Source organism: Xenopus laevis, chromosome 7L, assembly GCF_017654675.1.
Source record: "Xenopus laevis strain J_2021 chromosome 7L, Xenopus_laevis_v10.1, whole genome shotgun sequence".
Classification (NCBI taxonomy): Eukaryota; Metazoa; Chordata; class Amphibia; order Anura; family Pipidae; genus Xenopus; species Xenopus laevis.
Genome location: NC_054383.1, coordinates 48629186 through 48647792, shown reverse-complemented (window position 1 = coordinate 48647792; position 18607 = coordinate 48629186). Strand labels below are relative to the sequence as shown.

At 37.6% G+C, this 18607-nt stretch overlaps 1 protein-coding gene across 1 annotated transcript in view; it reads right to left on the bottom strand.

Moving 5' to 3' along the window:
* The window catches only part of LOC108695792 (heparan-alpha-glucosaminide N-acetyltransferase), a 208757-nt gene that overhangs the window by 91730 nt on the left and 98420 nt on the right, over positions 1-18607 (bottom strand). The window contains exon 10 of the mRNA XM_041568935.1: positions 17143-17303. Within this exon, the coding sequence (XP_041424869.1) occupies positions 17143-17303 (161 nt within the window). The remainder of the gene's footprint in view (positions 1-17142; positions 17304-18607) is intronic.

Sequence of the window (18607 nt, the reverse complement as noted above, 5' to 3'; positions counted from 1 at the left end):
CAATGCATAATGTAATGTTCATGACATTACTTTTAGATGATCAATTGAATACAATACATTCTTCTATAAGAGAAAATCATTATCTGGCATTTATGACGCATTCTTTTTTTCCACACAATTGCAAACTGTATGTTGCATTTTAACCATTTAGCAAGACTGCTACTATGAGTGATATGTATTAAAGAGCGTTAAATGGAAACTGTGCATTGCAGTTTTACATTTTTAAGGCCTGCTTGAAAACAGCAGATTTTTCTGTGTAAAACTGCTTATTCTGTAGAACACTTTATTTGTGTCACAGTGTTGTTGCTAAAAAAAACAATTGACTATGAAAAATGGGAAAACAGAATCCTTTGAGAGTGTTTTTCTGAAAGGCCTTCTTCAAAATAAATATCATATACAGTAGTTATGTTTCGAATATATACAGGTATGGGACCTGTTATCCAGAATGCTTGGGACCTGGGGTTTTCTGGATAAGGAGTGTTTCTGTAATTCTCCATACCTTAGGTTTACTAAAAAATCATTTAGCATTTATTAAAGCGAATAAAATTATTTCGCATCCACTATGGATTAATTGTATTTTAGCTGGGATCAAATATAAGGTACTGTATTAATATTACAGAGAAAAAGGAATTCGTTTTTAAAAATCTGAGTTATTTGACAAATATGGAGCCTATGGAAGATGGCATTCCTTTAATTCTCAGCTTTCTGGATAATGGGTTTCCTGATAACAGATCCCATACCTGTACATTAAAGTAGGTAATAGGGATATTGATATGGGATAGGAACAAGGCAAAGTATATTGTCAGACAACAAGAAAGTCTATATAAGTCTAGAAGAATTATTTACTAATGCAGTTCGATGTAAGTGCAATTTTTGGACACAAATTACCATGCTTTTTCCCCACAATGCCAGTGTTTTTCTGAACCTACGCTGAGTTGCTCCAGCTGCAATTGCGTCTAATTTGTCAAAATTAACAATTTTGTTAAATCTGGTTTTGCAGCTGGTGAGGACTGCTTCACCAAATGTGAACATCATCAAAAAATTCATTAGGATGCAATTCTTTTGTCAAGACTATAGACTGTATGTTTTGAATAATGTTATAATAAAGATTTCTATTTTTGCATTATAGAAACCAATTGATACTAGTGCCTTTATGTGCTCAATGTTGGAAAACAACAGACAGAGTTTGTTCCAGTGCATGTTACTTAATGCTGGAAGGGTGTATTGTTGATTAGCAATGTGATGTCATGTTTGACTTGTAACCCTGTGTGATTTTCTTCTTCCTCTTCCTGTGTATGCTCTCTATGAAAAGTTCCTGTTGCAGACATGTTATGCTGAAAGTGTTTATGCTGAGTTCTATAAAGCAACCAAGTTACTGTTCACACAGAAGTTGGTGTGTCTGTCCTCACTTACAGAGAAGCTGCACATGCAGTTCAGTGTTCTCTGCTAACACTCAAGTGCTTATTTAATTTTGTACGTAATACTACTCAACTATTTGTGGGTTTAGCCTGTTGAAAACCCTACTTGATCTATGACACCCTGACGCATTGATTGTACTTAAACTTGTTTGAACTTATGTAGCCCTACCTGTGTCTTGGAATGGATTTTTGCTAATCTTCTTTTCCAGCCTGTGCTCCTTACTCGTCTTGCCTGTATAAGGGTCCTTACCTCCTTGCCTTATCATTCCTGCCTGTGCCAGTACTTACCTTCTGCCTTGCCCTGTTAATCCTGCCTGTACTTTGATAAAGGGTGTCCCTGTTTTCCAAGCACCTGTCCTGTCTTTTTTAGTTCAGCTTCTTATCTATTTCTCACTAAACTCTTTTGGGGGTATTTACTATAACTCGAATTTGTCTAATTTTATTATTAACAAATTCAACCTAACTCCTATCCATGAATTTAACTAATTCGAGAAATCAACTTGAAACAGTCGGTATGAGAAAAAGACTTTACAAAATCGTGTGACAATTCGAATCTTAGGAATTGTCGCCTAAATCTAAGAATCTTTTTGAGTTGTCCCCCGAAAACTCTGTTATCCGATTTTTCAAGCGCAGATCAAGATGTCAAGAAACAACATCAGGGGCATCTGCCATTGACTTTTACATGACCTCAACAGGTTTTAGATGGAGTATTTTCGATTTTTTAGCTTTTGGGTATAATAAATCTCTAAAAAATTAATTTTTTTTCACTAAATATTCTAAATACTGGGTAAATAGAATGGCTGTGCAAAATAAAAAATGTTTCTAATATAGTAAGTTAGACAAAAATGTAATGTATAAAGGCTGGAATGACTGGGTGTCTAACATAGTAGCCAAAACATTACTTCCTGCTTTTCAGCTCTCTTGGTTTACACTGACTGGTTACCCTGGTTACCAGGCAGTAACCAATCAGAGACTTGAGGGGGGGGCACATGGTCATATCTGTTGCTTTTGAATCTGAGCTGAATGCTAAGAATCAATTGCAAACTGACTGAACAGATATGTACCATGTGGCCCTTTTCAAGTCACTGACTAGCTCAGAGTTATAGAGCTGAAAAGCAGGAAGTTGTGTTCTGGCTATTATGTCACACATCCAGTCACTCCAGCCTTATACATTACATTTTTGGCTAACTAACTATAATAGAAACATTTTTTATTTTGCACAGGCTATTTACACAGTTTTTATTTTCACACTGAACTGTTTCTTTAATGAACTATGGTACTACTACTTCATAAATAGGCCCCTTGGTGAACTAGGGTGGCCCCTGGTTTACGGACACGCAAGCTAATATTTTTTCCTACTGTAGAAAAATCAGACATGCACATTATTGATGAATTGCACATTTCTGACTCATGCTGCTATCAGCCAATCCAGACTCATGCTGCAATCAGCCAATTAAAGCAGTTGAAATTTGTCAGCGACTCACATCATAAGTTTGTTGCTTGCAAACAGTAAAATATGTCAGTTTGAAGCACTCGCAAATCATAACACGTGTAAACAAGAAAATGAGTCAGATTTAGGAAACATCAAAGAAAGGGAACTGTGCATCAATGCTTTAAGGGAATGTACAGTTCATCTATTTATATTAAAGCATCAATGCTGTCTGATGTCTGAAATAGTGATAGGTGAATTTATTTGCCAGGTGCTAATTTGCGGCGAATTCCTGCGATTCGCCGTCAGCGAATAAATTTGTAAAACCGCCAGGAAAATTTGCCGGTGTAAAAAAAAATGGACGCCATTGTCTGTTTTTTTTTTGGACTCTGGAGCATTTTTGCCAGCAAATTTTCGCCGGCATCCAAAAAACGGACGCAGGCCGCCCATCACTAGTCTGAAACATGTTCTTTGACATTACATGCATGTAGCAAGTTGAATAAAAAGCATTCCTAGCTGACTCATGATTTAATAGGGCATCTGTCTTAACAAGAATTAGAGAAAGGACAGAGAGACAGAGAGAGCAAGTAAGTCTTGGTGGTTATTATGGCATAGAAAAACCCAATATGGAGAGCCTGTGAAAGGTCATGGGAATAGGTCAAGGCTGATGAAACAAAACTCTTTTGAATGAGGGGCAATATTAACCATACTGCATTATGTAACGGTTAGTGTAGAACACCTGCTTAAATGCTATAATGGTGGATTAACTTTAGTATACAAAAACAAAAGTTCAAACTGGAAAAGGTGACTGGATTTAATTAGGATAAATCCAATAAAAATGAGTTAAATTTAGTTGGAAAATATCATACAAATGTATATGGCAGAAATACAGAAAAAAATACCTGCAATAGCTTTTAGGAAAATGTATATATAAAATACATCGAAGAAGCTTATTGATGACGTAAAGAGGATTGTATGGTTACAAAAGTGCAAGTAAGGGGTCATTTATAGTTATGAGCGAATTTTGTCTCCAGGCTTTGGTGCAAAACAAATCTGCAGCGACAAAAATGTCACCACAAAAAAAAACCGCCCATTGACTTTAATGCATTTGGAGTGAGAAAAAAAGTCGCGAGCATAAAAATTGTTGTGGGTCAAAAAAAAAGTTATTTACTATTGACTTTAATGCATTTTTCTGCAATGTGAAAGGGGGCAGATTCACTCATCACTACCCATTTACCATGAGCACTAAGGGGTGCATGAGCACAACTCTAAAGTGCTTATCCAGGCACACTTCTTCCCCTAATCTGGCTGCAGACTGTACCTTGTCTGTACCTGCCATAGGGATAAAGAGGATGCAGGCTGCAACTCTGCTGCTCCCTAACTTGCTTGTCTGAATGAAGTGAAAGTTAAGGGATGGAGGGGGAATTCTGCCCCTGCTTGTCATGTAAAAGTACTACTGAATGCAGGCATCGTTGTACTTACTGTATGAGGGTAGCCACAGGTCTCTATTCATGCAGAGTCCTGCAGCAATCCTTTAATTGTGTATTGTGCCCATTCTTTAATTGTGCCTTCCTATTAATAAATGACCCATATTTTGTTAAGCAACATTTGTACATTGCTGTTTAACCACATTGTTTTCTGTTTACTGCTGCTAATGATCAAAGTAGGAGAAAGTCTGTTGACAAAGTTCTATATTTCTGACAAAAAATTTATCATTTGTCTACAATTTTATTGAGTTTTTCTTCCTTGCACAAAATAAATTTAACAAAATACATAGATTTTTGTTAAGCTCATCACTGTTGCATCTGTTTCTTTCTTTGAAGCTATACACTATTTTTCTAATACTGTACAATTATGTTTGTTAAATAATAAGATAGAATGGATGTGTCTTTGTTGGTTGTGGTGTCTCAATTTTGGTTAAAGGTTGTCCAAAATATTTTTTTCCCACCTTGAATAAAAATCACATACAAGGAGAAGAAATATATATATCTTTCCCACTAATACAACAACCTCTCAGCAGACCTTTTAATTAAAATAGTTTCATCAAGGGCAATTGGACATCACTTGAGACTAGAATAATGGCACTTTCATCCTAATCAATCTAAAAGGTTTCTCACTGTGAATGTAGTAAAGATGTGGAGTGTCCTATCAGCAAAGGCATTATCTCCAAAGTGCTTTGTGTATGTTTTATCAGCACTGAGAAATCTACAAGAAAGCTTATTACTATATATATCTATATATATGTATATCTGCATGCATTTTTCTTTATAACTTTGCATGTTCAGCCACTTAACAGTATATGGTAATAATTATTGACTATATGTCAGCCTTAAGGGACAAAGGTGGAGTTAACCACCCTCTTTATGCTGCATGTACTCATAGGCTGATTCAGCACTTTTGGGAATATAATAAACATTATAAATTGAATTACACTTTGCTAAACTAAGAATTCAAATTTGCATTTTGCAGCATGATTTTATTTGTTAGGAGGTTATTACTTTAAAATTAGTATTGTGCACAACTGACTAAATTAAAATGGGCTTGTTTTTCTTTTTTTTTTGTTTTGTATAAGGGCTCTCACTGACGAGCATTTTTACCTGCGCTCCCCTGCATTCCGTTTTTCTGCGTTCGGCCGCAGGGGAGCGCAGGAAAAGACGCATTACATTTTTTCCAATGGGGCTGTACTCACACAGGCGCGTGTAGGCGCCGAACCCAGGAAAAATGCAGCATGTTGCGTTTCAACCTGCATTCGGCGCCTACACGCGCCTGTGTGAGTACAGCCCCATTGGAAAAAATGTAATGCGTCTATTCCTGCGCTCCCCTGCGGCTGAACGAAGAAAAATGGAACGCAGGGGAGCACAGGTAAAAACGCTCGTCAGTAAGAGCCCTAAAAGGCTATTTGCACTTTGCACACTGCCTTACTTTTATGCAGAAATACTGCCAGCCTCTGCTCATTTCCAAGTGTAAAACCTTATGACTGCCTGTGTTCATCAGCACTGTTTTAAGTAGGGTTGGACGTAGGAAGGCATTTCAAAAAATTACCCCTGCAGTCTATAGATAGGCAAAAGTAAAGGGTATTTGCAAGTTCGGTACATTTCCTCCTGCTCTGAGATTTTTGCATTTTTATCCTAAAAGGGCACAGCCCACCAGCAATTCTCTCTCTCTCTCTATCTCTATCTCTATCTCTATCTCTATCTCTCTCTCTCTCTCTCTCACCAGAAATCCTGTCTCTATACATGCAGAATTGGAGTCAAAGGCAGATATCGTGTTAGATTTTTTTTGACCTGGAATCAGGTATAAGAGTGAGCTCCAATACATATTCTAATATATAAGATATATTGGATCTATTGGATGTCAATGAACATCTCACACCCAACTTCTTCATGAAGACAGAATGAATAGAAACAGATGCTGAGATGGGGATACTGAACATAAACTTGATTATTTCAGAAATGGTATTTCAGAAATAGATTTTTTAATTGACAGTATTTAGAAAATTTCTTATTTCAATGTGATGAAGCTTATATTAAATTTTCATTTTAGTGATAGTTCCCCTTTAACCTTGGGTTGCAAGTGCTTGGTCAGACATACTTTGTACTTGATGGTAAATAAGCTGCATGAATCCACATTCGTAGGAAAACAATTCTATTGGGTATATCTAATGTTTAAATAATTTTTAGCAGACTTAAGGTATAGTCACTAAATATAGTGATAGTGATAAAAATTTCAAAAAGATCCCCTTATCTGGAAAATACCAGGTCACAAGCATTCAGAATAATAAATCCCATAACTGTATTAGGTGCAGGTACATACACATCACACACATGATACACATTAATACAGCCTGGTCAATGTAGGCTGCTGTGATGTGTGGGTCAAAATAATTTCTTGAACCCAGCCTGGCCCTCTTTGTTGCCATTATTTATATACACCCATCCCCATTGCTGATGTCACAGGAAGGGGAGAAACAGGCATACAGCTATCCATAAAAGTAGGAGGAAACTGTCAGCCATTGGCAATGGTATTAGCATGGGGCAGGCAAGGCAGAGATACTGGGGCAGAGTCAGGCCAACTACCTATCTGAGAACCAGTTCAAACCTGCCCATGGTTTTACGGCACATACCTGCCCACAGGTTTCCAAATAAGATATCATCCTTTAGAGATGAAAATATATATTTTGCCACTGCATTTCATTCAAGACCCACGCAATACTGCATTAAAAATTGTTTTGAAATTTATGAAGAAACATTCTGTAAATATTGAATTTATTGCTACAAAAGAAATATATTGGCAACATGTACCGGTAGATTATAATGTTTGATTCACAGATTAATTAAGTGTTGTTCTTTTAGTACAGGTATGGAATCCATTATCCAAAAAGTTCCGAATTACAGAAAGACCATCTCCCATAGACTCCATTATATCCAAATAATCCAAATTTTAAAAAAAATATTGCCTTTTTCTCTGTAAAACAGTACCTTGTACACTGTACTTGATCCCAACTAAAATATAATTAATCCTTATCGGAAGCACAACCAACCTATAGGGTTTATTGAATATTTACATGATTTTCTAGTAGATGTAAGGTATAAGGATCCAAATTTCAGAGAGATCAGTTATCCGGAAAACTCCAGGTCCTGGGCATTTTGGAAAACAGGTCCCATACTATACATACAATCTCTTTAAGAGTTCTGTGGCAGTTAAAATTCATCTCTTCCCAGTCACATTCCACATTTACTTTCTCTTGCTCCCAAAAGGCCTCTAAAAATACGTACAGAGCTGTAATCATCCTCTAACCAGACACACAGAGACAAACAGCCAGTCTTTTCTGGTAGAGAATTAAATAATGATACAATGTTAAAGTACTTCAGAGCAGTTTCAGACCACTTTCCCTGACAGAGTCACACAATTTAAATGTTAAAATATCTAGAAAGGGAGAAACAAGACAAGGATTAAATAAGTATCAAAAATGAATAATGGGGACATATATGTATACTTTAATATTACATATTCATATTATAAATATTAATATTGAAAATTGAAGAAAGGATAACAACACAATTTTTTGTACACAGGAGCAAACTGATTATGTGCAGATCAGGGTTGCCATCAGGGAGATACTGGGGGTAATGTTGTCAGGAGCACTTTGGCAGAGAGAGCTCAAAAAATGTGATTTGTGTGTCGGAAGAGGGCTGGCTTATAGAGAGTGGGGGTTTAGGTGGATCATGGTTGTTTTACTTTTGCATAATGGGGTATCACTGCAGTAGATCACGGTTGTGGTCTTGCACGCAAAGGCTGTTTTTTAAAATGGGGTCCATACTTTCTACTTATTGGCAGTGGCTTTCTCAAAGGGGGACAGGTAATCAAGTGCCTTCTTACTGTAGGGCACTGCTAAATTAATATTGGGCTCCATAATTCCTGGTGGCAGCACAGAGAAAGCATTCCAATTCAGTTGCTATTAACAGCAAAAGGTTCTCCATTCAGTTAGATTTCAGATGTATAATACACAAGTCCACAAAAAACACTCAACTGTTCAACTGACCTTTACTGATAAGGATACAGTAAGGCAAAATATTTCACTGTATTAAGCAAACACAAGGGCAAATCCAAATTATTCCACAGAGAGTGTAAACAAAAGATTAGAACATAGGTACTGACTCAGGGCCGACATCGGGGGGGACTAGGGAGACAGTTGTCCTGGGCCCGATGATTTTTGGGTCTTAGGGGGGCCCGGCCGCTGTACTCACTCTGTAGGGGTGGGGAGGGCAGAGCTTCTTCTACACGTCTTTCCCCTCTCCAGCTTCTAAACTATTGGTAGTTTCATGAAGTCCCGGTACAGCTGCATGGTGATTGGATAAGCTCGGAGGGCAGGTCAAATTTCACCCTCCAGGCTATCCAATCCCTGTGTAGATCTACCGGGACTTAAGAGAACCAATAGTAGAAGCTGGGGAGGAATGTGCAAGCACTACAGCTCCGCCCACCCTACCCAATTCTGCAGCTCCCTGAGAGCAGTAGGAGGGGGGACTTTCCTGTTGAAGAAGGGGGACAGTTGTCGCGGGACACAGGAACAAAACAACAATATTTTGCGAGATAAGAAACAAAGGTAATGTTTTTTTATTTATTTTATTTTATTGAACCCCTGGCCACCAATGATTTTTTAAAAATATTCTATGGGGCCCGTGACCACCAATGTGGGGCACTGGCACAATTTTACTTAAATGTATAGGGGGGGCCCTGGCCACCAAGTTGTAAAAACTTTTATGGGGGCCCTGGCATCACTGTTTTTTTTAAATTATGGGGGGGGCCCGACCACCAATGATTTTTTTAAATTTTATGAGGGCCCTGGCGACAATAGTTTTTTTTATCAATCTATAGTGGGGGCCCTGACCACCAATGATTTTTTTTAACTTTTAGGGGGGGGCTGACCACCAATGTTTTTTTTAACTTGGGGGGGCCCGACCACCAATGTTTTTTTTTAAAACTTTTATGGTTGGCCGCTGCCAATGTTTATTTTTTTTTAATTTATAGGGGGGGGGCTGACAACTAGGGGGGCCCTGGCCATGAATGTTTTTTTGGAGGGGTGGACAGGATCTGGGGTAGGGCTTGGGCGGGATCTGGGGTGGGCGGGGACCAGGAGGCCCAGAAAATGTTGCTGTACGGGACCCGATGATTTCTGATGGCGACCCTGCACTGACTGGAGGAGATGACGCCACCCAACGATAAAGCCTCTATTTCTAAGGATGAGTGAATAATTTTGCTTAGTTTCACCATGATAAAAACACACTCATACCCATGTATATTAAAAAAATATGTTGCCTGGTTGAAAAATGTTGTGCTCAGTGGCGATCCTAGAAGGGACGGGCCCTGGTGCGTGACGTGCAGCCGGGCCCCGCCCCCTCCGTACGGCCGCATTTGCAGGCATTTTCATGGACTGCCGGGAGGCCCTGAGGGGGTGCGGGCTCTGGCCCGCTCGCACCCCCTGCTCCTCCGGTAGTTCCGCCACTGGTTGTGCTAAAAAAATCAATGTACAGGAGATAAGTACACAGATAAAATATCCATGTAGTATGCATCAGTGATTTATACAATAATGATATAATAACTATCAATTTTATCAAAATTTTGATCAAAATCATCAGTCATTTTAGTTATCATTTATGATGCACCTGGAAAATTAAAAATAAAGCAAAGCAAAGGAAAGAACAGAAAGGGGAGATCTGCGATAAATGTGTCCTGATTGACAGGATAAACTGCATTAGAGTTCCACTCCACTACATTAATTATTGTGTATAGTATAGTGCAGTGCATATTGTAATGGATAAAACTTTTATGATGCCTCTCTTTGTACAGGCTAAAGGCAAACTTGGGGTTTGGTCTTGCTAATTCTATTTATGAAGTTTTCTATTATCAGCCATTATTGTCTGATCCCACATTCCCTGACAAAAATAAACATCTATTGAGGGGATGATAATGTTATAGGAAGGCTATCAGTAGAGTTGAGAGGTTTCTTATTTAAAGGAGAACGAAAGCTCCAATCCAAGGGGTGTTCCAAATTACCTGATACCCTGGGCTGGTGCTCCTGTTAGCAGAAAACTGATACTCTTCCTTCTTTCACCATGTGGGAATGCGTGCACAGTAGAGTTAAAAGCCAGACTTTTTTCTGCTAACAGGAGCACCGGCCCGGGGTATCAGGTAAGTTACTACAATCCTTGGGGGGTGCCATAACACTTGGTACTCTCCTTGGATTGGAGTTTTCCCTTCTCCTTTAATGCTGAGTATGTAACACCTTCACAGAAGGAAAATAATGCATAAAATATTTGTATCAGAAAAATTTTAGAGGGAAAATTAATATTGGCCTTTTTAGAATAGTGTTCACAAAAACAGATCCCATTAAATGGGAAAACTGAAGCAGCACTGATAGATCTTTAAAACAGACATTTAAAATTGTTAATGTCAGACTGTGGTGCCTGTTGGCAGCTAGTAGGAAAACAGGGGAGGACTCCCCAAAATATTTCTACTCTTTTCCTCTTTTCTTATTCACATGCTCACAGGCCCGGATCATACCTCCAAACTGTCCCGTTTTCAGCAGGACAGTCCCTCTTTTGACAGCTCTACCTGCAGTCCTTCATTTGTACTCGAAAGTCCCGATTTTCTCTGCACTGAACAGCTAAAAAAAGATACAATGTTTCTAACTTAATGGGCTTTTGGCTGAGAGCCCAGAACAGCCAGGAGGTGCATATAAAATACTTTTGTAACAATTTTGAGATAAGCAATTGTGAAATATTTTGAGATAAGTAATTGTAAAAATACAAGATAACAGGAGAAGTTAGACTCAGAGCTTAAAGGGCAATTCACCTTTATTAGCAAAACTAAAAAAAACAGAGAAATATGTTCAAAATTTCATAACCTGCCGTTTTGAACATGAACATGGTAATTAGGGGTTGTGGCCACAAAAATGGGCGTAATCAAAAAACATTTCGCCACAGCCTTTTTTTCCCTCTTTTTATTTCCAAAATGTTGGGAGGTATGCCGGATTTGTGGCGAGGCCACAAAGGCCTGGGCCTAGGGCTGCATGCTGTTCCGGTCGCTTTCTCAGAAGCACTGGGGATGTGCAGCTCTCCAGTGCTCCGGCTCCTCCTCCGAGCTCCTCGCTCGGGGGGAGGCAGAACATCGCGGCCGTGCACTAGGACCATGTGGCTTAAGTGCGCCCGCACGTGAAATCCAGGCCTGCATGCTCATCTTGCCATTTCAACCTTGATTTTTAGTAAAATAAATGTTTTTGTACAAAGTATAAAACAAAGGATACTTCCATTGCTTTCTTATTGAATTGTATTTGTGTTGATAGGCTTTCATGATAAATATTGTCGGACTCTGAAATCCTGACTTCGAGTTTTTGCAGGTTAATAGCTTATTGTATTGAATTAGAAACATAAATTTATTTATATGCTATTGCAGCAAAATGCTTCCTACAGTAATAATTTTACTGTCAATATTTATGGTGATTAAGTTTTCTGAATATTTACCTATTCAGCATAATGTTTAATTCAGCTCAAGCTTGTAATTGCCACCACAGACAGATTGACCAATAAATGGCAATATCAGTAAATAATATGCACATGTACAATTGTACTTTCATGGTTTTAAGTAATTAAGTCTGCAATTATAGTTTTTTCTATTTTCTATTCTGTATTTTGTTCAAGACTTCTCAGAACTGAATTTATACATATAGGGGGTTATTAACTAAAATATGAATTTATCTCATATTTTAATAAAAAAAAAAACACTAAACACCCATGCTCGATTTGACTTATTTATTAATAAAATAACCAAAATTCAGGAAAAACTCGATAAAATTGAGTGAAAACCCGAATTGATGGCTTTTTTTTTCCTGAATCGCTCCATTTTTCCGAGTTTTTGCCCAAAAAAAAATAAAGTCGGATTTCCGGTCTACACCAACCGAAGACCCTGATAACTTCACTTTGGGATAGGTGCCTCTACCATTGACATAAAAAGGATGATGTTTTTTTGGATTTGGGCTTTTTGCAGCATTGGAGTATAAAAAACGCAAATTTGGAGCTTTTACCATTTGGACTTTAATAAATAGTGTGCTGACTATTCCAAATTATTTTTTGGGATATCCCTGACAGTTTTTCGAAGCTGGATTCCTAGCAGTTCATTTGATTTGCTGACTTTAAATATATTACAGAATTTGCAAAAAGTCTACCATAAGGGTTATAGTCAGTCATTTTATTCAAATTAGCCCCTAGGAATCCATCTTGGAAAATCTGGTGTATCCTGAGAAACCATATTGGATAGTCAGTGCCCTATTTTTTATATATATATATATATATATATATATATATATATATATATATATATATATATATATATATATATTATATATATATATATATATATATTATATATATATAATATATATATATATATATATATACTTTTTCACGTTGAACTAATGGAAAGAGCTGTGAGTGCCTTCATTTATTGGATTATATATATATATCTACAGTGCACAGTATGAACACTTGCCAGGGTAAAATCACATAGCGTTAAACTGGGGCCCGCATCAGTCCTGGAGTCCTACTTGCATCACTGCAACCCCCACTCCACGTACCTGTTCCCTTGCGCCTGCGATTGGGGAGAGGTAAGAGAGAGCATCAGAGTGACAATCAGGTAGGTAGCAGGAGCAGGTATGGGACGGCTGGGCCCATGATGGCTGGGACCCACAGGATTTTATCCTGATGTCCTGCCGGCCCAGTCCAATCCTGTCAATAATTGATACCAAATTGCTATTAAAAAGTTCTATGGTACAATAGAAGCAATAGAGAAAAAATAGTGTAATGTTTCAAGATTCACATCCCTTCAGCAGTGAGTTACATACTTAAACACCACATTCTATGTATAACAATGACATACAGCAACCAAAAATGCCCTCTCCTTTAAACAAAACAGGGATATTTGTCCATATATTCTAATATATTTAAGCTGGCCAAGTACATCAAAGTCATCCATGGTCTGGCCAGTTCTACACTCACTTTCATCGGATTCATTAAGAATTCTGCTATTTATTTAGACATTTCTGTAAGGACTAAGTTTTACCTGCAACTTGCAATGTATTATTAAAGCTCCCAAATGATTGCCATTTTTTATCGAGCAACCTAGGGTTCACCTGACAGAAGTGGATATGATGGGAGCTACAACAGGGAGCTGTTCACTGCTTCTGTATAGGGAAAGTTGTGCTCACCACTAAACAATTTTAATTTATTAAGCAGGCGTATAATGAGAGTGGGAGCACAAAATTTATACAGACAAGACAAAAAATCCTCTGTACTCACCCATATCAATATACTTAGGACCCTAAGACATTTAAAGCCAGATTCAATGTCATGAGAAAACAAAATCTCATGAAAATTCAATAAAAGCCTATGGGGAAATTTGAAATTGAATGAGGAGATAAATAGGGGTTGTTTGTCAATTTATTATAATATATTCAAATTGTGCAATGAGAAGTGGTCACATCCTCAGTGCATCCCTGCTTAATAATTAATAATGTACATTAATTTAAGGCCTATTCTAACATAGATTGATTACAGAAAATGCAGGTTGTGGGATATAAAGGTATGAGATCCCTTATCCAGAAACATATAAGGTTTCTGCATAAACAACTTTACAATATACACTAATTCATTTTTTTGTGTTTTTGAGGCTATTTGTAAATGTAGTAGTGGTTGGGAGCAGTATGTCTGTATCCCTTTATACTGCCTGCCCTGCTTGACTCTACAATGTAGCAGAATTCAACTGTGCTCTAGACAAGACTCCATTTCCCACAATACCGGAAATATTATTTTGTCAACAGACCTGTAAAAAATATGCATGGTATTGTGGGAACTGAAGTCTACAGAAGGGCATTAGCTACATTGTTTCAACATTCAGGCTGTAAATTACAATTACATCCACAAATAATTTAACCTTTTTGTTTAGTGCAAATGTGCTTACATTTTTTTCATCATGCAAAAAAAAACTAATTTGCTTTCATTATTAGTGATGGGTGAATTTTGGACGCCGGCGCATTTTCCCCAAAAAAAAAGGATGCTGGCGTCAAAAACAAGCTGTCGGCGCAAATTCGCCCATCACTATTCATTATTTAAAATGTTATATTCCTATTTAAGGTCAAACTATCTGCACATCGAACATACAAATTTCACATACAATGTACAATATACTGCCATAATAGGGTAATATGTATAATGCACAATATTTCAAGAAGAATCAATTTCAGTTGCATAGGAATTTTTGGACTACATCCAAGTTATAATAGGCATCCCTCTTCATGAAAAATAAGTACATTATGTACTTCCAATTATTAAAACCACTTAACAACATATTTAGCAAGTGAGAAAATTAACCTTTCAAACACCAGTGACCATTGCCACTTTAGGAATGACATGCTTACTTGCTTTTACCATCCATATTTATAGTAAGCATGATTCGACATTTCTGCCATCCTGTTAACCCAATCTGCCTTCTTGGCAGAAAAATGGTTATAAATAAACAGATTGCATGTATCAACTTGTGTGGTTCCATTTTAGGTATGCTTTACCGGGATCATTTATGATTACAAGTGCAGTGTGCACATGTTTTTTTCAATGCAGCATATGTACCCACAATTCTAGTGTAATTGCAGCATGAGGTGGGAATGCACCTGATGCAATTGGAGCTGCAAATGCACATGTACTACAAGGCAAATCAGATGCAATATCACTGAAAATCTTTGGTGTTTGGATGTCATCATTTGCCCAATTCTTTAGGCTAATACTTCAGGTGCAAGTCCTCTGTGTCTACTGACCCTGGCACTGAACCCTAAACTTTCAAGGTGGCAGTACATTTAGGTTCCTCCTGCATTAATAGGCATGCTTGTGCTCAGTTCAGAGCAGGAGGCAGTACCCTGAGGACAACTCTGCAGAGACACAAGATGCAGCTTTAAGGAGTCATTTACAGTTGTATCCCAATTTGTTTTTGCCATAGTCATCAGTGTGTGTTTTACACCACTATACCTTAAGTGTACTTAAAAACATTTCAATCTCAAATAAACACAATAGGATTGCTTTGCCACCAATATGGATTCATGCAGATTAGTTAGGGATCAAGTATATGGTAATGTTTTATTATTCAAAACCGAAAAAACTAGATGGCAGTAAAAAATACTGTTTATTAAATCATTAAAAGTAAAGCTGGTGTATATGAGACGCCTGGCGCGTTTCTGGAATACCCCTTAATCATAGCCTTAGTGTTCATGTAACGCGTCAGGTGTCTCTTGTACACCAGCTACCTTACTTTTAATGATTTAATAAACAGTACTTTTTACTTTACGAGAAGGCGCGCCACCTAATTTTTTCAGTTTTAGATTACGGCAGTTAAGGAGCCCTGCATGCTTTTGGGCACACAAATCCTTGTTAGTCCCTCCAGGACAACTCGACAAGGAACCTTCGGTGAGTCTGTGTCCTGTTATTGTGAACAATGTTTTATTATTACAGAGAAAATTGAGAAAAGCAGTTGTAGCATAGTGGATAGGAGGTCCTCTAACAATGTAGGGCATATGTGTGGCAGTATATTAAGCTAAAAATGCATGTGATATTACCTAGCAAATTTTTATTGGTAGCCCCAAAGCAAAAACAAGGTGCCAAAAAAAAACGCCCATAGACTACAAAATGATATGCAACAAAATTTGTCACATGACAAAATATTTGTAACAAAAATGTTTCTAGAATTTTTTGGCAGTTTCGATAAATGGGACAGATTCGCTCATCACTAGTGTGGATGGCTCATTCTGTTATCACTAACACATAGGAGCAAATTCACTAACCGGTGGAAATTCGCAAGTGCTGGCTTTGCGCACATCGCAACACTTCGCCAGGCGTAACTTCGCCTGGACAACGCTAATTCACAAAGATCCGAAGTTGCGCATAGGGTAATGAATGCTGGCGAAATTTGCGCTAGCTAAAATACGCTCAGCATTGGCTAATTTGCATACGTTGTGCAGTTAAAGTACAATGGACGTATATGCTGCAGCAAATACATTACACTACACAAGGCCAGGGAACCTTAATAAAATTATATAGACGTGTTGCCCTACACATGTGCCCACAGTTCAGTTTAGGTGCTATATGTTATCAAATGTAGGGGGGAAGGAGGGTGCCCCAAAAACAATGTTCGATCTTTTTCAGCCTATCACCCTGTAAAAAGGAAAAGACGCCAGTGTTTTTTGGGACATAGAAGAATTCTCAACTTTTTTTTGAGGAACTCCTATCTACTCTATTGCACTTCGCCTGGTCTGAGGTGGCGAAGGCAAGTCTGGCGATAGAGGTAACGGTCAGTAAAATCAATAACTTTGTGAATTTGCGTAGTAACACTCTTTCGCCAGAGCGAAAAATCGCCTGGCATTAGAGTGCGAAGTTGCGCCAGAGTCTATCTCCTTCGCTAGAGAAGTGCCAAAATGACGTCACTCTGGCGAATTCTTGCCAGCGTTAGCCACTTCGCCCTTTAGTAAATTTCCCCCAGAGCTTTTAAAATTATGAACCTGAACCCATGTGTCAGTACTTATAATGTTACCTCTACTGTTAGCATTTTTGATTACTTAACCCTGAGAGGAGTTTTACACCATAAAAAGGTCACAAATCTACTTCACTGCTATATCAGTTCTACTGCTTGTAAAACCTTCTAAATGAGAAGCACAAAATAGGGCAATAGAATTAAATTTCTAAGTATGAAAATGTTGCTTACGTGGTCCATCAGCTGGTCCATAATTAAGGAAGAAAACTCCAATTGCAAAAAGAATGCAAGTCCTCCAAGTTAACTTGTACAAGAGCTGGCAACGGCTGATCCCTCTCTTTAGCATAGCGTTGAAAGCTAGTGCCACCGATGTACCGATGATGAAAACAAACCTGAAAGAAAAACTCTTGAAATGAAATAGAATGATAAAATCATGGAGGGTCAGAAACACACATGGAGGTAATAAATACATTGTTTCTTTAGGAATATGATCTCTGAGTGCAAAGGCCTCAAAACAGGTGAAATGACAAATTTTTGACATCACAACATTAGTTTGCTTGTGCAAGCAGGTGATCTATAAACTTTGTGCACATCTACAGTATGTTCTCCAAGCAAGTACAGCTAAAGAGACACCTTGTGAAAAGTCACAGCCACTGAATGTTATTGAAGTCAGATGTGATTTTTTTTTTGAAAAGGCATCTTGCACTGCCAGACCAAAAAATGGCATTCTAAACTATTGGTTTAATTGTGTTAGTTTGAATAAAATCAATGGATGGGATTTATGCTGGTGGTCCATATACTTGGTCCTATACTCTATCTGAATACAAAAACATGCTATATATTCTGTAACACTTTTTATGACTAATGCTATTCCTTTATTTATATATAAATTTATATTTATATAAATGTTTATATTATATATATATATATATATATATATATATATATATATATATTTTTTTTTTTTTATATATATATTTAAATGTAAGAATTGTATTCTGAGAAATACCTGACCTACTGGCCACAGGAAAACTCCATCTCCCTGTTGCCTCTTATGTACAGTTTGGCATCTTCACTACAATTATAGCACTTTTACCGTACAAACTTACAACATCAAAGTACCTTGGCCACCAGTGGAAAAAAATATGTGCATGCTTAAATTAATCCAAAAATAGAAAGATATCCATTCAGTAAACCACATGTAAGACAGCAAATTATGGGTTAAAATAATATTAAATGGTATTGAAGTAAGCAACTTTGTGAACTGGCAGCTCAGTCCCTGTAGTGTGCGCTTGGATGTTAATGGGTTGTAAAGTGGGTAATAACTTTCCTACTGACCTATTCAATCAAAAGCAATCACATTATTGACTTAATGCTGTTTATTGTATAACCGCAATCATACAGAGAGGGCTCATCACTTGTGTCATTTTCGCTAGTGGTCATTAAGGTATAAGATGAAAGCTCTGCATTTTTGGCATTCCTCTTCTATTAAAATCCACTCTTCTCTTAACCCATCCCATGTTTGGCAGGCTTCCATCTCCATTTGGGAGCTGAATTGTTGACTCCCAAGTGGGTTGGTAATGTCCAGGCATGGTGCATGAGCAGCACATATAATACAGTACACAATCTCCTCTGATTTGAAAATGCAGTGAATACACAATACACTGTATATATAGAGTGAGCCTAGATATCCGTA